Raw genomic sequence first — 22,814 nt, forward strand, 5'->3', positions numbered from 1 at the left:
AATGAGGGTAAATGCTGGAAATACTCAGCTCAGGTAGCATTTCAGGAAGTTAACATTTCAGATTGATGTCTTTGCATTACAAATGGGAAAAGGTAAAAAGTAACAGGTTTAAGCATTGAAGAAAAAGAAACAAGAACAAAAATGTGGTGACCATGTAGAAGTCAAAGGGGAATCATTTGACAAAAATGGGAAATCATGCAAGGTGAAATAATGAAAACAATCATTCTGGAGGTGAATACAAATGGGAGAAGCAAATTGTATGAAATAGCCAAAAAAAAAAACACGCAGGAGACTAAAGTTTACAAATTAATTCAGAAAGTGAACAATATCAGAAAATGAGCAACTTAAACTGGAAGTTTGCAATATGCTTCAGAGTTTGAGATGCTGTTTTTAGGATTGTATTGAACTTCTTTGGAGTAGCAGTGTTAAAGGGAAATTAAATAATAAGACAACCAGAAGTATTTTGTCCACAGGTTAACACCAATTATAGTGTTCACCTAAAACACATAAAAGTTGCTGGTGAACGCAGCAGGCCAGGCAGCATCTCTAGGAAGTGGTACAGTCAACGTTTTGGGCCGAGACCCTTCGGCAGGACTAACTGAAAGAAGAGCTAGTAAGAGATTTGAAAGTGGGAGGGGGAGGGGGAGATCCAAAGTGATAGGAGAAGACAGGAGGGGGAGGGATGGAGCCAAGAGCTGGACAGTTGATTGGCAAGAGGGATATGAGAGGATCCTGGGACGGGAGGCCTAGGGAGAAAGAAAAGGGGGGGGGGACCCAGAGGATGGGCAAGGGGTATAGTGAGAGGGACAGAGGGAGAAAAAGGAGAGAGAGAAAAATATATAAAATAATAAATAAATAACGGATGGGGTACGAGGGGGAGAGGTGGGGCATTAACGGAAGTTACAGAAGTCAATGTTCATGCCATCAGGTTGGAGGCTACCCAGACAGAATATAATGTGTTGTTCCTCCAACCTGAGTGTGGCTTCATCTTTACAGTAGAGGAGGCCATGGATAGACATATCAGAATCGGAATGGGACATGGAATTAAAATGTGTGGCCACTGGGAGATCCTGCTTTCTCACTGTTCACCTATTGTGTTTGGTCTCTGTGGTACAGAAATTGACACATTACATTCAGCAAGTAAGCACAGGTTTCCCCCGCTATCCGAAGGTAGAGCATTGCTATGAAACGGTTCGTAAGCTGGAACGTTGTAAAGTGAATAAGCAATTACCATTTACTAATATGGGAAAAATTTTTGAGCGTTCCCAGACCCAAAGTATAACCTACAAAATCATGCCAAATAACACATAAAACATAAAATAACAGTAACATATAGTAAAATCAGGAATGATATGATAAATACACAGCCTATATAAAGTAGAAATACTTTTCTGCAGCACTGAAAAATCTCTGCAGCGCAGTGAAAAATCTCGCGGAAGCGCTCTCGGCAGAAACACTCTCTCCAGTAACCTTTAAGTTATGAAGCTGCCAAATCATAGCAAATAACATAAAAATACGCAGCCTAAATAAAGTAGAAATAATGTATGTACGGTGTAGTTTCACTTACCAGAATCCGGAAGAATCCAATAAATTGCAGTTTCGTCACAGCTAAACACTTGCTTATACGAATAAACACTCACAACACGCTGGAGGAACTCAGCGGGTCGGGCAGCATCCGTGATGCTGCCCAACCTGCTGAGTTCCTCCGGCGTGTTGTGTTGCTTTGACCCCAGCATCTGCAGAGCATTTTGTGCTTATACGAATAACCACCTGACACAATCGGCAATCGCCTCTGATCTGGGCCGACATTTACGTGCCAAGCGGCACCTAATTAATTAGCTTGTTTATTTCGGCCTTTTTCTTAAAGATGTGCTGGGTGTGTTCCGACTACTGCTGCACCACTGCATTCTTCGTGGATCGGTATCGGTTCACAGCCCGGAGGTTGGGGACCACTGCTTAAACTATGAAGCTGCACTTGCCTCAGAAACCAACCAAGCCACCCATGACTACCTTTAAGTTACACTTTCGGAACACTTTCATCACCATCACCCAGTGCTTTCTGTTTCAGCTTATTAAAAAGACTGACTGATTTCTCCTTAAATATAAGAAAACTTAACGGAACACCATGCTTTGTACACCCATCAATCCACTCAAGCAATAGACTTTCTATTTTATCCATTATCAGATGCCGACTAAGAGAGACCACTTTGCACGAGCAGAACCAACAGTAACATCGGCAGCTTTCAAAATTCTTTCTCTCTGCGTATAAATACTGATAATGGTAGACGCAGGCAAGTTCAACGCGCGGACAATGTCCTTACTTCGTTCACCACGATCGAAACGCGTAATTATGTCTAGTTTTGTGCTAAGTGTAATACCCTTACGAGCTCTTTTAGGCTTTTCTGATACCTTCAAACTCATCTTGCTAACGGATGCACAAAATAAATCCAGATAAAACACGTGTTTAAGCAATGCCAGCTAGAATGCAGTCCTGGGGGAGGAGCTTGGCTGTTCCAGCGTGCGCTGCCTTTTTTCTTAACAGTGAAAACACCTTCTGTTAGCGAAAACAGGTAACTAGTGTTGGTCTTTCGTAACAGTGAGGTGTCGTAAAGCAGACGTTCAGAAAACGGGGGCCACCTGTACAGTAAATTAGTAACAGTAAATTAAATCAGTTTTTGTATGGAAAACACCTTTGAGACGTTGGATGAATGGAAGATCAAAGGACAGATATTACATCCTATGTAGAAGTTACTATAATAAATGACATTGGCAAAGAAGAGACCCCCATGTTGATAAAGGATATTGATACTGACCAGATCATCAAGGACCCCACCATCCAGGTTATTGTTTTGGAATCGCAATGTTTGCCTTCTTGCTCTCAATTATTCCTTAGTGCTTTAAAATAATGGATTCCTTTTGAAGAATGGTTATTGTTGTTGATCAATTTGCATTTATCGCGATTAATGATTCAATTGTCAATTTTTCTTTGACAATGAGCAAATTGTATGTATTTCTCTGGGAGAACGAATTTGTTTCCTTAATGGGTGCCACAGTATCATTTGTATCCACTCTGTGCAGACGGATTTGGCATATTTTATCTGAAAGATGATACCTCAGCAAAACTAGCCTTCCCTCAGTACTGGCAGGAATAAGATTTAAAATGACTACCTAGTACTGTAAAGGGTACAAGTAACTGAGCCAAGCTGAGTTCACTCATCTTTTTTTTCACTTTACTAATGGGAGATTATCAAAGGGAGTGCAAAATGACTCAAACAAGGAACTGTAAGAATTCAATGGAGCTCCTCAAATACTGGCTTTCAAAGGAAATAAAAGTTGACGTGAGAAAGAAAATAAGTATCACAAAAATTGAATGATGGCGAATAAGGCATGTTTATACACTCAGTGGCTACTTTATTTATGTACCCCCTCCCCCCCCACCATACCTAATAAAGTGGCTACTAAGTGTTTGTTCGCAGTCTTCTGCTGCTGTAAGGTTCAATGTGTTGTGGATTCAAAGATGCTCTTCGACACCCCACTATTGTAACATGTGGTCACTTGAGTTACTGTCGCCTTCCTGTCAGCTTGAATTAGCCCGACCATTCTTCTGTGACCTCTTATTAACAAGATGTTTTCACCCACAGAACCACTGCTTACTAGATTCTTCTCTGTAAACTCTAGAGGGTGCTGTGCATGAAAGTCCCAGATCAACAATTTCTTAGATACTCAAACCACATGCCTGGTACCAACAATTATTCCATGGGCAAAGTCATTTAGATCACATTTCTTCCCCATTCTTATGTCTGGTCTGAACAACAAATGAACTTATCGACCACGTCTATATGCTTTTATGCATTGAGCAGATGCCAGATGATTCGCTGATTAGATACTTGCAGTAACGAGCAGGTGTTCTTAATAAAGTAGCCACCGAGTGTTTATGTGTAAAGTTTTATAATTCCTTTTCCAGTTGAGAAAGAGGTCACAGGAGACATTTGGAAATATTTTGGAAATCAAGAGCATTCTGCCAGAAGGAGCAACACAGGGATGTGAACAACACAGCTTACATTGATGACTAATTACCTTTACGGTCTTAACAGGCAACAAAACCTGCTAAGTTTTGGATAGCATTTAGAAGCAAAGAATAAATAAACCTGCAGGAGTAACCTGTATGCAGAAGGTTAGTATGTTACAGAAGGAAAAGCTTAGGTAACTAAAACTGACAAATGGAATGCCCATCTTGAAAAGCAACAAATATATTATAGACAGATACATGTAAAGATATAACAAATTTAACCAGGTTTGATTATATCTAAGATTTGACGAAATAGCAACATAGAACAATGGAGAAGAGAAAACTGAAGTGGTAACATACTCTACAATATAATTAAGTTAGCCTGTCAAACACTTCAATTCATTCATCATGTATATACCAATATGCCATTACTACAGGATCTTTACAAGATTAAAACTTCATGCTTACAAATAGCCTCAAGTTTTATTGACTTGCTGCATCTTACTGCATTAAATCAATTTTTAAACAGATTGAATAGAGATGCATCTACCACAATAAATACATTTAAAATGTATTAAGCCAAGTGTTGCAGTTATAGAAAGAACAATGGGGTTTTTATAAAATAAATGAATTATATTTAAGATTATATTTTATAAGTAATGCATCATTCTACATAATCCTTTACATATAAATAGGTTATAGCTGTGAAGCAAATAGTAATGAAATATAGCATAATGGTTGAGTTCAGCTTGTCACACAAGTACTTTTTCATTAGCTGTCAAATTAATGATGCTTAGTGCAAGATTTTCCCCCAAGACTGTTGTATACATACATGGAAACGAATACAAGTTATGAAGCAGCCAAAAAAGTAAAATGAAGCTTCAGTGGATCTCAATTGACAAATGATGTCTGTGAAATGTTATCCATTATCAAGCACATCACTGGTCATTTTAGCACAAAGATAGGAGAGAACAGAAGGTCATGGAAGAAAGAAAAAGGGGCAGCAGCACCGGAGAGAGGCAATGGGCAGGCATGGAGATGAGGGGAACGGGACTCCTTCCCCTTCCTCCATGACCTTCTATCTTCTACTATCAGATTCCCCCTTCTCCAGCCCTGTATCACTTTCACCAATCAACTTCCCAACTCTTTACTTCACCCCTCCCCTCTCTCAGTTACACCTATCACCTTGTGTTTTTTCATCCCCTCCTTTTTAACTCAGACTCATCTTTTTCTCCAGTCCTGCTGAAGGGTCTTGGCCCGAAAATCAACTGTACTCCTTTTCCAAAGATGCTGCCTGACCTGCTGAGTTCCTCCAGCACTTTGTGTGTTGTCAACACCTATGCATTTAATTTCTAGATACCGCAAGAACAGACGATCAAAGTTTAAAGCGTACTGCCCATTCCAGTACTAGCTCTTACTGAGACTGCTCCAATGCACTAATGTCCTGTATTGTATACAGAATGCCACATAATGTTTAAATAAAGACTGATATGATTACTCTGCAAGCTGGTGTGCAAAGAAACCTCTTTATAATGGAAATACAACATGTTAATGCCTCTAGCAATAAATCACATTGCTTTTTGCTGTACCTGCATCCCAAGATGGCATTGGCAACTTTTTGTGTGCAGCTTCCAAGAGAATCATTAAATAATCCTTTTCAGAACTACTGCAGCTACAGACACTGTAGTAAGCAATGCTATTTCAAGTTGTTTAAAGCTGATCTTTAAAATCAGTGCTGCTCAGACTGCAGACCACCCAAAGAGGGAATGTAACAGTTGGAAACTGAGGGAGCCTCATGATTGTCTGAAGAAACAGCTGTTGGTAAGGGCTTCTGGTAAAACTATAATGCAGGATTCTAAGCTCCTCCCAGACTGCCACTCCACCCCCCCACTCCACCCCACCATTCTCCTGGTGAATGTACAGCTTCTGGAAAATAAAACTGAAGACCTTAGAGCAAGTTTGGAGCAGCAGAGGGATATCAGGGTACTCTACTTCACAGGATCATGGCTCAACCCCAGCTTCAGAACTCTAGCCCAAAGGCTTCACTTTCCACTTCATGGAAGTGGCATCACATACAGGCAGAGGCAGTGGCATTTGCTTCATAATTAGCTTATCGTGGTGCACAGACACGGTGGTCTTGTTTTCAAGTGTCAAGCATTCTATCTGCCAAGGGAGTTCTCCACTGTCATCCTGGTTGCAGCCCATTCCACCCCAGTAAAGATCAAGATGGCACTAGAAGAGCATAACACTGTGATCAACAGTCACGAGACAACACACTCTGATGCCTTCCCAATCATTGCAGGGGACCTCATCCAGGCCAGCCTAAAGTTTCTGAAAAGCTACCACCAAAATGCCACCTATGGAACAAGATGAGCCAGTACACTTAACCACTGCTACAGGAGCATCAAGAATGCTTATCGTGCCATCCTATTGCCACACTTTGGCAAGTCTGATCATCTGGCTGTACCTAAACATCCAGTACATAGTCAGAGACTGAGGACTACAGCATCACCGGTGAGGACTATAAAGGTATGATCAAGGGAGGCAGAACAGCATTTACAGCACTGCTTTAAATTGGTGCACTGGACCATATTCACAGATTGTTCTTCAGACCTGAATGAATATGCCATAGTTGTCACTGACTTCATCAAGACCTGTATGGATGTGTATATGCCTTCAAGAGCACTCCGAACATACCCAAACCAGAAGCTGTGGATGAACTGGAAGATTCACTTTCTGCTGGGGGCTGGATCTGTGGCATTCAAGGCTAGCTTAACAAAACCCTACAAGAATTCCAGATACAACCAACAGAGGGCCATCATGAGATCAAAAGGCAATTCCATGTGAAATTAGAGACATAATCACACTGATGTCAGCTGTGGCAGGGCTTGCATGCCATTACTTCCTATAAGAAAGGACCTAACAGCATAAATGGCAGTGATGCTTCATTCTCTGATGAGTTCAACACCTTTTATGCATGCTTTGAAAGGGAAAATAAAACCACACCTGTGTGAATCATCAGAACACCTGGTGACCCTGTGTTCAAATTATCGATATAAGCTATCTTAAGGAATTATATTTATTATGTTTTTTATTATTATTGTGTTATCTTTTTTTTTAATACAGAGTAACAATTATTTTGTTCTCCTTTACACTGGTTTAATATTATTTCCTATACACAGTCTTCAATCTTCAGTCTCAGAACGCAAGATCAGAACATCCTTCAAGGTGAACCCTTGCAAGGTGTCAGGCAGGGTACTGAAAACCTGTCTAACCAAATGGCTGGAATGTTTAAGGATATCTTCAACAACTTCCTGCTGCAGTCAGATGTTCCCACCTGCTTCAAAAAGACATCTTACTGGTGCCCAAGAAGAGCAGGATGAGCTGCCTCAACAACTATTGCTTGGAAGCACTTGCACCCACTGAAATGAAGTGCTTTAAGAAGTGTCATGCCCAGAATTAACTCCTGCCCACTACAATTTCCCTACTGCCTCAACAGGTCTACAGCCGATGCACTCTCACTGGTTCTCTGCTTGGCTTTGGACCACCTGAACAACAATACTTATGCCAGGCTGTTGTTTACTGATTACAGCTCACCATTCAACACAATCATCCCATTAATAATAATCAACAAGCTTCAAAACGTGGGTCTCTGCACCTCCGTCCGCAACCAGGTCATTAACTTCCTCATTGGGAGTCCACAGTTAGTGCAGATCAGTAATAAAATCATCTTCTTGTTGACTCAACACAGATGTAGCTCAAGGGTGTGTGCTTGGTCAACTACTCTACTCTCTCTACTCATAAGTATGCAGCTAGGCACAAGTCAATTGCCATGTTATAAATTTACCGATGACACTACTATTGCTGGCTGAATTACAAATGGCAACAGGGCAGCATACAGGAGTGAGATGGTCAAGTGGTGTCACAACAACAACCTCGCAATCAACATCAGCAGGACCAAGGAACTGACTGTGGACTTCAGGAAGGGGGAAGTTGGGAGAATACACACCAGTCTTCATTGAAAGGGTGAGCAGCTTCAAGCTGCTGGGCATCAATACCTCAGAGGATCTATCCTGAGCCCAGCATATTAATGAAATCATGAAAATGGCATGTTAGCAACTATTTTTATTAAGAGTTTGAAAAGTTTTCTTATGTCACCAAAGACTAGCAAATTTCTACGTAAGTATTCTGGGAACGTTCTGATTGGTTGCATCACCATCTGGTAAGGAGACACCAATGCACGGGATTGAAAGGGGGTTGTAGACTCAGGTCTGTCACAGGCACATCTCTCCCAACCATCAAGGACATCTTCAAAACGTGGTGTCTCAAAGCAGTATCTATCATTAAAAACATTGATTATCCGGGACATGCCCAATTTGTATCACTACTATCAGAAAGTACAAGCGCCTGAAGACACACACTCAATATTTTAAGAACAGCTTCTTTCCCTCAATCAGATTTCTTAATGGTCTACACACCCATGAACAACCTCACTCTTGTAGTTTGCACTACTTATGTCATGTCTTATCACTACTTATTTCATGTCTTGCACTGTACTGCTGACATAAAACAAACTTTACAATACACGTCAATGATAACAAACCTGACCCCAATGTCAATCTTTTATAAATCATACGCTAGCACAATTTGGATAATATCAGTTCTACAATCTCACCATTTAGATAATACAGCAGATTTCAGTTAATTGGGACACATCAGGACCAGTACATTTTGGCTCATTTAAGTGGCTGTCCCAATTAGCCGAAGTTGTCTGGAAATATTTAAAAAAGGTATTTAAAAAAAGACAAACTGAGTAATAAATTATGGATTTAAGTGAAATACAAAACAAATTAGCACACTACTAATACTACTCTAGTACTATAAAAAATGTGTATTAGTTCGTAATTCTTAACTACGGAGGAATTCACCTGCGTTGCGTTCTTTTGACAGTAAATGAACAAAATCAGCACAGACACCTAATGCAGATAGTGGACTGCCTTTGTACAATGCTGTCGATGATTGCATCCTCCAAATCTTCATTTTCGCTGTAACATTCAAGATGATTGTTGATATTTTCAAATTCTTTGTAGTTTCTAACTTGAAGTAGTAAAATCATTTCATTTTCACTCTTGGATGATCCTGGTATCTGCAAGCCCGAATGCTTGAAACCGTGGTGAGCAAAACAGTTCTGAATTATCTCACTGCTTATTTATCACCAATTGTTTGTGACAAAAATCACTGTTTTTTGAACACAAACATATGCAACTGATGCCATTTGAAAAACTGTTCGCCCAAAGCACTGCGTTGAGTCTAACAAGTGTACAGTACAGGCGCAAGTTAGAGACTGTTAGCAATAGTGTCCTAAATAAACAAAGGGAAGCCTATTTTCTCGATTAGTTTTTGTTCTTTAAGAGTTGTCACCAAATAAGTGGCTACCCCGATTAACTGATGGCAATTAACTGGTATCCACTGTACTTAATTTTTCTTGCCTACAATGGCAATTTCATATTTTTCGCACATTGACTCAGTCTATTCCACAGTAACCTCCATATCCTCTCTTCAACTTGCTTTCTGAACTATCGTATTTTCACCAAATTACGCAATACCTTCATTGCGCTTATTCAAGTTGTTGTTTATAGAAATATATATGATTCCAGGACCAATTCCTCTGGCAGACCACCCCATTACATTTCACTGATTTCACTGACCAGAAAATGATTCACTTATTCCACCTTTGGCTGGCTAACAGGAAGCAAGTTTGGCATGGACTAGAAGGGCCGAGATAGCCTGTTTCTGTGCTGTAATAGTTATATGGTTAAATCTTCTACCCCAAACAGTATTTTATTTTCTACACCATAAGCTTCTATTTTCCACAACCAGCAATTCCTCTTCATTAACAATGACATTTAACTTACTGCTCCGATCCTTTTCAAATCTCTTTCAAAATACTGCCATATTTTCAGTGACCTTCAAAAACCTCATTTCATGTGGCCTTGCTTCTCTATAGAACAGATAACGCCACCTCTAACCAGTTCAACTGCCTCATCTAAATTTACTTCCTTCTACTATCATACCTTTGAAATTTAACCAGGTTTCTCTAAAATTGCAAAATCCTCTGTTTAATCGTTGGCTCTTATCCATCATATTAGATTAGGTTATAAGGACATGCAGTCCTCTTTTATTGTCACTTAGTAATGCATGCATTAAGAAATGATACAATGTACCTCCAGAATGATATCACAGAAACACAAGACAAACCAAGACTGAAAAACTGACAAAAACCACATATAGTTACAACAGTGCAAAGCAATACCATAATTTGATAAAGAACAGACCATGGGCACTGTTAAAAAAAAGTCTCAAAGTCTCTCGAAAGTCCCATCATCTCACGCAGACAGTAGAAGGAAGAAAATCTCTCCCTGCCATGAGCTTCCAGTGCCTCAAACTTGCTGATGCAGCACCCTGGAAGCACCCGACCACAGCCGACTCGAGTCTGTCCGAAAACTTTGAGCCTCTGACCAGCCCTCCGACACCGAGCACCATCTCTGCCAAGTGCTTCGACCCCGCCCCCGGCAATAGGCAAAGCCGAGGATTTGAGGCCTTCCCCTCTGGAGATTCTCAATCGCACAGTAGCAGTGGCAGCAAAGCGGGCATTTCAGACGTTTCTCCAGATGTTCTTCCGTGCTTCTCACGTCTGTCTCCATCAAATCAGAATTGTGCACGGTACCTACTTACAAATACGATATCATTTCGGAGCGGCCGCACGCGCTGCATCGCGCCATCATCTTCTCCTCCCTTCATATACCTACACTATTGATCTACCCAATTGCACGCTTGCACCCATCCCTCCTCCCCCACATCCCCATACAAACCATCATCCAAACCACTGCTAATTCACATTATGGCCTACATTGCTATTTGTAATATAGACCTGAACATTATATTGCAACTCTATGTTTCACAATCATCACCAGGATTAGCTAGAACATGAAACACAGAGTTAGTCAGGAGTTGGAATTCAATAGATAGTCTGGAATGCAAAGGATGTTCATCATTACTACAAAGAATGTAAAGTTGATTGGAAAATATGACCATAATCTCCTTGCTCCATTGGTTTTCCTAGTACTGCCTTCTAAACATAACTTAATGAACATAATCTTTTTTAAAACTGACATTTAGTACCTTAAATTCATAAGATTCTTCAATTACGATTTCTAACTTCGTATTTTCTCCAAGAACCGGGCGGCCCATTTCTGCAATCCGCCGCTCTTCCTCATCTTTGCTTGATATGGCCTTTTTATCTTCAGTATTACCTGCAACATAATTATATAACTAGATAGCAGAAACAAAAACTGTAGATATATGTCTTTAAGTTTACACATTGCATGCAATCTTTACTGCACTTACCATAACTTTTTTAAAAAATTGTGCCTTACTTCAATTTTTTGCAGGATGACTTTCAAATTACCAAATCCTTGGAATTTTAAGATTTTTACAAATGGCTTGTGCCACAGTACACAGTTATTATTACATTTCTTTCCAATATATATCTATTAATTCACAAAAGATCCAGATCAAGACAGACAATTTTTATATAAAGAGGAATAATTAGTATAGAAATGTCTTGCACAAAAGATCAACAAAGAATGATAAATAATCTCTGAAATGGACAAGTTGGAACATTATGGAAGATGTTTGTTATGGGTGGTAAAAAGATGACTTGTTAAGTCAATAACAAAAAAAATCCACAAATATATTAGTTATCAAAACATATTTTTCCAAAACCAAATTTCCCTTCTTCAGCTTTACTAATACACTGCAAACCACTATACAACTTTGAGTGATTCTATGTGATCTCATAAATAGTAAACAGTAAAACAATGTAATAATTTATAACTATTTCGTAAATTCAGCTTATAGAATCCTTTCTAATACCATCTCATTTAACAGCTAGCCTTGGTACACAGTGTGCTTTGATCTATTTCTGAACACAAGGATTAGGCAAGCTCTTCTAACCTGCTATAACAGGGAAAAAAAAAATCAGTAAAATAGCAATGCACACAAGACTTTTACATCTAACTTTAATAAGGAAACTAAAGGCACAATTATTTCAAAACTTTCAATTATTCAGTTTAAGCCCAGCCACCCAGGTCACTTAAATAGCAGAGGATCCAATTTTAAGTTCTACTAGTTGAAATTTATAGGCTAGAGTTGGCCAACTTTGTAGCAAGCTACTGCAGTAATTATGAGAATAATAGTTAGCATCAAGAATAAAATGCAGAACACAAACTGATTTAATATTGTGTACAAATAGAAAAGAGGTAAAATAAAAACAAATTGTTAATTTGAATTCTAATTGCATAAAATATTGTAATACTGATTTTAAACTTTAGACCAATATCTTAGAGAAAAAATTATAACCTTGCAGTCCTGGTTTGATGATACCTTCAGGGGATGAAGTCACTTATACTATAACAATTATACCACAGTTTTTTGAGTGAGAATTATCCAAAATGTAGATATTGATTTCTCAGTGACATGCTGTCAGATGTATAAAATTTCAATTTTCAAAACCAGCTGGGTTTAATTTTTGCTGCATATGGTGCAGTGATGGACACTTCATCAGATGCAGGACATCTTTGAATCTGCATACTCACTTGGTGGGTCCAATCTGTTCGGGCAGACAGTTTCAATGTAATAAAACCAAAGGGAAAGTACAAGGCAAGTACTGGGAGAGCTGCCACATGGGTATTTGTTTGCATCGCTGTTCAAAATGCAACCATAGGACAGCATGAGCATTGATGGCTCTCATTTGTTGAAGCACTGGAAGAGCAAGCTCACATTTTGCATTTGGAACTAAGTTATTCCTCTTTGTGTCTCCTGTTGTCAAGCATCGACTATCATTGAGATTCTTAATCTGGCGTTCTGCCTTCACTTGAAGATGTAGAAACACAGAAAAACTACAGCATAATACAGGCCCTTCGGCCCACAATGCCATGCTGAACATGTACTTACTTAGAAATTACTTAAGGTTACCCATAGCCCTCTATTTTTCTAAGCTCCATGTACCCATCCCGGAGTCTCCTAAAAGACCCTATTGTATCCGCCTCCACCACTGTCACTGACAACCCATTCCATGCACTCACCATTCTGCGTAAAAAAAAACTTACCCCTGACATCTCCTCTGTACCTACCTCCAAGCACCTTAAAGCTGTGCCCTCTCGTGCTAACCATTTCAGCCCTGGGAAAAAGTCTGACTATCCACAAGATCAATGCCTCTCATCATCTTATACATCTCCATAAAGTCACCTCTCAACTTCTGTCGCTCCAAGGAGAAAAGGCTGAGTACACTCAACCTATTCTCATAAGGTATGCTCCCCAATCCAGGCAACATCCTTGTAAATCTCCTCTACACCCTTTCTATAGTTTCCACATCCTTCCTGTAGTGAGGTGACCAGAACTGAGCACAGCACTCCAAGTAGGGTCTGACCAGGGTCCTGATCACCAGGTGGTGATCGTTGGCTTCAAGAAATAGGTCAAAGCCCAAGTTAAAATAACATTCAAGTATATGAGCATCAAAATTAATTTTGATTACTTTGTATGGAAATCAGAAGTGAACGTTTTGCTTCAGATTTAACACACAATTGTAAACAAATGTGGTTGAAGATACGATCCAGTGTTGGTTGGTTAATCCAATTTGGGATTAAAGTGGGGTTTGGGAAAAGAGTTGATGCTAGCAAAGAGTGAATGGAATATTTCAGAAAGTACTGGATCCTTCTCCTTGTGCATTAAGGCAAGTACAGGGACCTTAATCTTGAAAGGAGCAAGTTCTCATGGTACAGAAGCATCCAACTTTTTCACCAGGTAGGTAATGCTGGAGGTGATTCAGGATTCTACTTACTTCAAATTTTCCTATCAATATCTTATAGAATTTCTGTGGAATGGCTGGAGAGGATGAACCCACCATAAGAACCAGGATAGTAGCCAAAGGGATATAATGGCCACGACATCAGTGGAATTAAAGTTTGAAATAACTAATTTCCATGGAAATATGTATGAAGTGCTTTATTACCTTATATTACAGGAATTATAGGATAACAGGGCATCTATGAGTTTAAATAAAAGCTCAAATGAGGCTATTCATCATGCAAAAGCTACCACAACGTCCTGTGATCTAAATGCTACTGCACAAAGTTACAAGAGTTGCAACACACTTGCATAACCCCTTAGTTTCTAAATTCAAGAAATAATCCAATTCTAGATTTTCCCATTGTGTACAGGCCACTTTCTGAAGAGAGCCATATAATCCTTATGGCATGTCTATCCAGAATAGAGACTTCTTATAAGTTTATTTTATACAAACAATGCCTCATATATAACTGTTGCCCTCATTTCCATCCTGGCTGTTTACACTAGCAACTTCATTTACACATTATTGCCACACGTAAAGTCATGCAGCTAACTAGCAAATCCTAGGTAGCCAAACCCGTATAAAAATGCTATATCTTACTGACCTTTAAAGCATTCTAATTTATCTCATTTTATGAACTCAGCAGGATTTAAGTTAATTGAAAAATGCATTAAAGTACCTGAGAACTTCAGGGTTACAAGGAGGGTAGGGGAATAGGACTAGCTGCATAATTCTTGCTGAGAGGTAAGACAGACAAGGCCAAGTGGGCTTTCTGTGCTGTCACCATTCTGAGATTATTAGAATTATATTAGACTCAAAAAGACTTCTTTTCCTTATTCAAACTAAACTGAAAGTATAAAAAGGTGTAATACACTTTTCAAGAGCAGCACATCATAAGGAATAGAAAGTTTGTGCCAACGAAGTATATGTAATCTGAAATCTGGGTGCACTGAATTTTTCCAGTGCTACTCAAGTGATTGGAATATTGGAGGTGGTGGTCGTGGCGATGCAGCTGCTATAGACTGTTTTAAGTACACAATGATTTGAAGTCAGTGAGACCTAAAAAAAGGTCTCAACAATGAATTGAAGGATTACATAGGACAGAAACTGAATACTAACCTAATTAGTACAAGCTAACATATGTACAGCACAGAAGTTTGCTTCCAAATCTCTTCATCTAACACTATGAAATATATTACTTTGTATGGGTAAAGGTAAACTTCTTCTTTAAATGCACTACTGTAAACAATGACACAGCTTTTCAAAAACTTATTTTTCCTGGTATTGGCTGAACTGAAAATAAATGAAGAGAAAGTGATTTGGCTCAAGGAAAGATTATACAGTTTGTAGTTATATATTGCAAATAAACTTATTATACAATTTCATTTCAGAATTTGGCATCAAAATGCCATAACAGCAAAACAAATTAAAGTTCAACCAGAAACCAGTCTGTTGGACAAACAGTGCATGTAATGAAGTGAATTGTGAAGTTCATGCTAAATCTTAATGTGGATTTTAAAAAAATACTCTGGTGGCATTAGTAGATCTGACTAATAGCTACCTACGTAACAGGATGACAATTATAAAGTGCAAAGCAGCATTTTATATTCACCACAGAATATTATAGTGTAATTATGGTGCTTCATTCTCTTTTGATGGAATATTGTTTCTAATGAGTGAAGTACAGATTGCTGAACGAGTCAAAAATGCCTTAAGTGCAATTCCACTGTGGTAACTGAAGTGCAGTCAGTAATTTACAAAGTGCTAATACCTGCAATGCAGATGACAGTCGATGGAATTGGTTTGTCCCTAAATTGAACCTTCCTGTAGAGAGCATGACCTATAAACATGGGAATGATCCATAGGAAGAAATAATTTACTTGTTCAGATCCTTGCCACAATAAAAAAAATCATTCTGTTAGTTTCAAATAGTGGGTTAATTAAATAGATTGATTGTTTAATTCCTTGATTGCCTTTATTGTTTGAAAGTTAGACACTAATGTGCAAAAAGCTTTGAGCTATTAAAATAACCCAATTCCTGGTGCAATGTTATAAAGTGCTGTGATGTTTATCAAATACTGCCAGTGCAATGGATATTAATTTTAGAAAACCTTACCATTGAAGTACTTTGCTTCAAAAATTGAGCAAAAATGGAAGTAAAGTGCAGTTGAATAATTTGTAAATACATAAGCATTAAGTATTTGAAATTGTAGTTAAGTAAAATCTAATAAACAGCATACCTGTCTTTGTGAAGGGTCCTAATAATGACAAAAAAAAGTTATTGTTCAAAATGTGTGTGTATTGGAAGAACATTCACATTGAAACTGTGGCAAGAAAGTTAAAAAATGATTCCAACAGAATCTCCCTCTTAGTGGACATTACTCATGCAGTTTACTATCTTCCCCACATTCATAGCAGAAATGGGTATTCACAAAGAATGCAGGTGCCACCAGTTTTTCCTTAAACTTAAGTCATGATGGAAATGTTTCGTCAAGTATAAATGAGTGCTTTAGATTTTTTAAATAAAATCACAAGCCTCATTATATTAAGTGTAGATATTCAGCTGGGAGGTCTCAATGAGAAACTAGATAAAGTACAGCAAAGGACGATTTATAATTGGATTTATTTCTGCCACTAAGAAAAGAAAATAAGTGTTTCACTAACAATTCAAGATAACCTGTTAATATCTATTATGGATTCAATGAAGTCATCATTATCCTTTCAAAAGATTAATACATGCCTCTTTGAAACTTGTAGCAAATTACATCATATATTTGACTTCATATTTGAGTCAAGCAGATATCCTGGGGGTGTGAGGGTGGTACACTGAGCAAGGAGAAAAATACGATTACAAGCCAGAAGGAGCTGTTTGGAAAATTCATTCTACATACCATAGAATTTTTGAAAATTCAATGAGGGGTAAAAAAAAGGTCTGAAGGAAGGGGTTCCAGAAGTCAACTCAAGGCACAGAGGATTGGAGGCGCAGGTCCACAAGTACTCAAAGACCAAATGACATTGCAGAGATTATAAAACTAGAAAACGGGTGGGCAGGAGCATATTCTGTAGGAGGCTGATCAGAACGAATTAGGGAAACAGCAGTCAGATGGTCAAGGTTGACAGTTGAATGGGACATAGCTATCTGCATTTCACTATGCACTTTGGGCACTTCATAAAGAGTGAAAGACAGTTGTTGACAAGGATATCAAAAAAAAAGTTCAGAAGAAACTACACAGCAAGGGTCTGGGCTAGCCAGATGATAAACATTACATTAAAGCAAGGTTACCTGGATATGAAAAAATGGGTTTTAAGCTTAGAGGACCTGCATTGAAATTTGGTCTCAGTTAACATTCAGGAATGAAGATGGAGTCAAATGCTTGGCAGGAGAGTCTGTCGCAGGAGTTAAATATATCACAGCCTAGTCATTTTCATTTATGGCATCCAGTATTTTCAAAAGTTCAACCTGCCTGATTTTTTCCTTACCTAATCCTGAATATACATACATAACTCAGCTGTGTTTCCTTTTTGCAAGTGGCACACCAACTGCAGGCTTATTTTTATTGTGCCCCAGTATCAAACATCTTCCAAAAGGTTATTTTGTTCATTCATCATATGTAACATTGGGGACAGCAGAGGGATATAAAATGTAATCGAAGCATCTTCCTCCAAATCTCAACACTCCTATAATCACACAATTCCATTCCCAGCATGTTACAGCTAAAGTGCATAGCTAAAAGAAACAGAAGACGAGGAAGCTTACCTAGCTCATTCAACAACAAGGCTGTAAAGAGAACAAAATGTATAAAGAAAAGTAAGACAAATAACTTAAAGATGGAACAGTAGAGGGTTACAAAATGAGACTCATTACCATTTCAATCTCAGCGCATTGGCATTAGGTATGAATTGACCACTTCAATCATTAGGGTAATGTGGTGAATTCTAGTAATGTTAGTACAAGGAACTGTGTAGATAATTCTCTAATGAAAACCCAAAGCAAAATGTTGAGAGCAAGCACTTGTGAACTAGATTGAATGACAGCACCATATTAATCCTTCCTTTGCATTTTTTAGTGGAACATTAATTTAATTGAAATCTAAATTTGAAGTTTTCCTGTAATCTTAGAATTCTTGGGCTTGAAAGCAAAAACTAATCTCAATTGAAATAACGCACTATGCATAAAGATAGTAAATGACTTCAGATCAGTTAAAGACAGTTCAACATTCATCATGTGAAAAACACGGGAAAATAAAACACCCAACAGTCAGATATGACAAAGGCTTTAGATAGTAAAGCAAGAGGAGAAAGTCAGTGTGAGAGTAGGACACAAACAGAGAAGAAAAGAATTCTCAAAATGTCTTTTGTTACTCTCACACCTTTCATTCCTCTTCTGATCCACACAGGTTCACCAAGTGCAATGAAGAAACTGTCTTGCTTTTCATACTCCTCACGGTCAATTACATTAATGGTAATGGTTTTCCTGCAAGAACATAAGACAAAGGCAAACAATGGATTGGAGTTGTCCATCACTATCACACATGCTTAAGTAAACCAAGTGATGGTTAGCAGATGTTATGAAAGAAGGGAGCCTGCACCACATTCAGATAATATTATCATGTAATAGGGTAGAAACTTACTGTTTTGATTCATTGAGTTAATCTGATGCTCAAGTTTTATCTACCTTACCAGCAATAAGGTAGATCATGAGACATTTTTTTCCCCAACTGAGCATCCATAAAACTTCTCTGGTAATTATTTTCAGCTTTTGATTTTGAAATGCACAGTGATCCATTTGAAAAGTTGCATGTGCTTATTTGAAACTATAAAAGTGTCAATTCTGCAAGACATATCCAATTTACTTTTGGTAAATCAGTTTTACTCTATTACACCTATCTAAATGTGTGCATCATATCCTGGGCATCTGATAGTGCCAAGCATCCTGAGTGACATTCAGGTATGGCATTAAGGCCTTAGCTCTCAGCTGGTACCCCACCTTTCTTCTCACTCATCTCCACCAAGCGTGGCTCCCCAATCTCAATGAAGAAGTTCTTGTTTTTTTCATACTCCTCATCATCAATTACTCTGATTTCTATTGTCTTGCTGAAATAGAGAAGAGAGAGGTGGAAAAAAAGCAAGAATTAAGAACAAAGAACAGGAGACAAAGGATGACTGTATCTTAATCCAAAAAAAGCGCTTTTGGTTCTCATGCTTTAAGAATTCAAAAATGCATTTAGAGAATAGAACCTATTTTCTGACCTACAAAAATGAGTGAATAGAAGATTTTTCATAATAAATATGGAAATTACCCTAAAATATTATACCAGATACATATTATAAAACATGAGCTGTAATAAACTTGATCTTTGAAGTTTAGATGCTTTTAGAATGACAAAGGGGAATTGGAATAACATATTCATGGCAGAAGAACAAAAGTTCAGGAAATGGAAGTCACTTCCAGAAAACTATTCAGTCTAACAAACAGGAACCGGCAGAACAGAAAGGGAGGTTAAGTCACCCAGTTAGTAGAAAGTGGTAATCAGCTACAGAAAATAGGTCAAAGATTTGGAAATGTCCAAGACAATAGTACTTGTCGAGTTCCCAAGTTTCAGAATATGAGATTTATAACTACTAGCCCACATTAACCAAGGCTTGGCTCAATCTGATGCAACATTAAAGGAAAATACAGTGGATTACAAAGTAATTTATGACCCTCTCACAATACTGTCAATTTTGTCTTTTTCTCTTTAGCGTCATTCCTTATTCCAGTTTCACATGCATAGGATTGCTTAAGAACTCATCTTTAAGTGTGACTTGACAACTTGTTATAAACCAATTATTTAATTTAAAATTAACACGTTATATCTGATAACATTTAAGTCTGATCAATAAGTTAACAGAGTAATGCAAATGAGACAGCTTTGGCAATAGTTCCAACCCCTCAAAAACTAGAGATCTTGGCATCACCCTTCTCAACTGCATGCAGTATAAAGTGTGATAATGGATTTAAGAACCATAATACACTTATTCCAAAAAGGAAATTACATTAAATACTATGACAAGTAAATAATTATACAAATAAGGTGCTATACAATGGAAAAAATCTTTGATTAAGCCAAACAATATGTAAACATTGCTCTAATCTGAAAATCTAGTATCTAAATAATTTACCATTTATAAACTTCAAAATTGGCTATAAAATGCTTAATAAATTTTAAGCATTGTAATATGTCAACAGTAACCTGTTGGAACAAACTTGCACTATAGTTTCAGTCATGTGATGCCATATACTTCTGATCTCACCTCAATTATCTTTATATAGGGAAGGAGATGATTTGGTGGCTTGCAAAAATAGTTATTATTGCATGTTATACCCACTTACAAAATTCTGCATGTGAAGCATTACACAGAGCTGTTTCTGCGTAACGTTTGTGCAAATGGCAGGACAAAATTATTCACTATTCTCTGAAGACGATACAATTTCAGGTCTGGTTTTACTGGATCTTAGTGCTTCTTTTGACACAGTTGAGCCTGGCATATTACTGGACAGACTGGAAAACTGGGTGGGACTTTCTGGTACAGTTCTAAAATGGCTTAAATCGTATTTACAGGGCAGGGACTAATTTGAATCGATTGGTTGCTACATATTTGACCAAACAAAAATGACACGCAGAGTGCCTTAAGGGTCCATACTAGGGCCTCTTCTGTTTAACATACACATGCTCCCTCTAGCTCAAATCATGGTAAGCAACAAAATATCTTACCTTAATTATGCGGATGACACTCCAATTTATATAACAGTGTCATCAAGTGACTATAGTGATTGTATGGGACCAAATAACTGCATTGAATAAATCACTGATTGAATGAGCTGAAATTTCCTCCAGTTAAACAACAGAAAACTGAAATAATTGTTTTTGGTGCCAAAAAAAACAAGTCAGTGCTCACTTAGAATCCCTGTTGTTACAGACCACAAACAAAACCAGAAACCTTGGCGATGCAATGGACTCCGACTTAGTTTCAGCAAGATCTAGAAAAGCTCATCCATGCATTTACTTTTAGTAGGCTTGACTATTGTATTGGTGTTTCCAAAGTTATCTGCACAAAAAAAATCCTTCAGATAGCTGCAGCTCATTCAGAACACTGCTGCTAGGGTCCTCACCAATGTTCCCTCTAATTTTTAGTAGTCAGTGTGCGCAAAAATATTATGTTGTGCAAATTTTTTTTCTGTGACAAAAGTATGTGTGCACTGAATGCACACCTGGCACAGTTTATGTAGGTTTACAAAATATTTGACATAAAACTGCACAGAATAACAACAAAATAACATACGTATTTAAGTCACTCAGTTATTTTTTCTCTCTCCTGTCTTTGGCATTTACCCATTCTTTGTAAAATCTATCTAGACTAATGGAACTTCCATCCAATTGATAGCTTTTGATTCTGATTAACATATCTAAATGACATTCACCTAAACGGTTTCTCAGCTTGTTTTTGAGTTGATTCATTAGGCTAAAACCTCACTCACAGTCCGCACTAGACACAAGAAAGGTTCCCCCAATGTCCATCAACTGTGCAAGGTTGCAAAACTGGTCATTTTGAAGTACAAATGCCACCATTTGAGCAAAGTTTGAAATCAGTTTGGATTTAATTTTTTCTCGCACAGAAAATTTGAAATAATTAAACTGTCGAACTATCACAATATTTTCAGCTAGAAAATCATGATATTTTAGACACAAGGCATTAACTTGTTCATTGCCAAAAGTGAGGTCACAATCTGCAATTGTGGAGAAATCAAAAGCTGACCATTCTTGTACCTCAACTTTGATCTCCTCTGGGTTTGATCGTTTTCGCTCTCGCTGATCTGCACTCAACCGTAACATGCGTAGCACTCCTGTAACGGGTAATGACAGGTTCTGTTCCCTGAGCTTTTGTACACCGTCAAAATGCGATTTACTTGCCAAATGATGCTTCAAAAAGTCAAGTTTCCAAATATCATCCCACTTCTTTCCACTAGCAAATTCTCCAGCAACTTTCGCATCACAACAATACAAACAGATAACTCCAGTTTCCCAATCATACATAAATATTTCTCGTAGCTGAACATTCATAACCTCATGAGCTTTTGGTGTAGCAGTTTCTACTGTTTTGTTAAGCCATTCAACTTTAAACAAATTTGCAGTTCTTTTGCACTTCACACCCTTTGCTTCTTTTGAATTCAACATAATGAATCAATATTTTTTTCCAAATAAAAACTTAGTAAGCTATCTACAGGAGTTGAAACAGATCTTTGTAAACTTTACGATATGAACACTGTCCGCCAAACAGGGCTGCCGCCATGATGCAGCTTTGCAAACCGGAACAGGATAGGTGAGGTGACGTAAATTAGTAACGTGCATTGTGGTATTTGAAAAACTAAATAGTTAACAGAAACAGTTAGCTAAAAGATTATTTTCAATAAGTATAATTATTAACTACTACATTATTTTAGGTAACTAACCTTTTGTGTGTGCATTAATTTCCTTTGTGCGCTGGTTGAAAAACATGTGTGCGCCCGCACATGTGCACAGCTTAGAGGGAACTATGGTCCTCACTAAGACCAAGAAAGTATCACTCCAGTTCTCAGACTGCTACACTGGCTTCCTATCAATCAGAGAATTGACTTTGAAATATTACTACAGTTTTATAAAGTACTGAGTTGTCTAGGGCCAAAATAAATCACTGATCTCTTGCTGCATTATGAACCTTCCTGAGCTCTCAGTTCTTCTGGGGCAGGTCTGCTTACTGTCTCCAGGGTCAAAACTAAACATGGTGAAGCAGCTTTTAGTTACTATGCTCCATATATCTGGAATAACCATCCAGACGATCTGAAGTCTGCCCAAACTTCAAGCTCTTCTAAATCGA

The 22,814-nt window shown here is 38.0% G+C and overlaps 1 protein-coding gene across 9 annotated transcripts in view; it reads right to left on the reverse strand.

Moving 5' to 3' along the window:
* The window catches only part of LOC140190211 (sodium/calcium exchanger 1-like), a 237,587-nt gene that overhangs the window by 60,168 nt on the left and 154,605 nt on the right, over positions 1 to 22,814 (reverse strand). For 6 of the 9 annotated variants that reach the window (XM_072246793.1, XM_072246784.1, XM_072246776.1 and 3 more), the window contains 5 exons: positions 18,907 to 19,013; positions 17,677 to 17,697; positions 16,160 to 16,177; positions 15,691 to 15,759; positions 11,192 to 11,322 (listed from right to left, as the gene is read on the reverse strand). In XM_072246793.1, the coding sequence (XP_072102894.1) occupies positions 11,192 to 11,322; positions 15,691 to 15,759; positions 16,160 to 16,177; positions 17,677 to 17,697; positions 18,907 to 19,013 (346 nt within the window). Of the gene's footprint in view, positions 1 to 11,191; positions 11,323 to 15,690; positions 15,760 to 16,035; positions 16,051 to 16,159; positions 16,178 to 17,676; positions 17,698 to 18,289; positions 18,394 to 18,906; positions 19,014 to 22,814 lie in introns of all 9 variants that reach the window. The other 3 variants (XM_072246818.1, XM_072246804.1, XM_072246810.1) reach the window with 3 other exon arrangements.

Source organism: Mobula birostris, chromosome 2 (assembly GCF_030028105.1).
Source record: "Mobula birostris isolate sMobBir1 chromosome 2, sMobBir1.hap1, whole genome shotgun sequence".
In the NCBI taxonomy this organism is placed as follows: Eukaryota; Metazoa; Chordata; class Chondrichthyes; order Myliobatiformes; family Myliobatidae; genus Mobula; species Mobula birostris.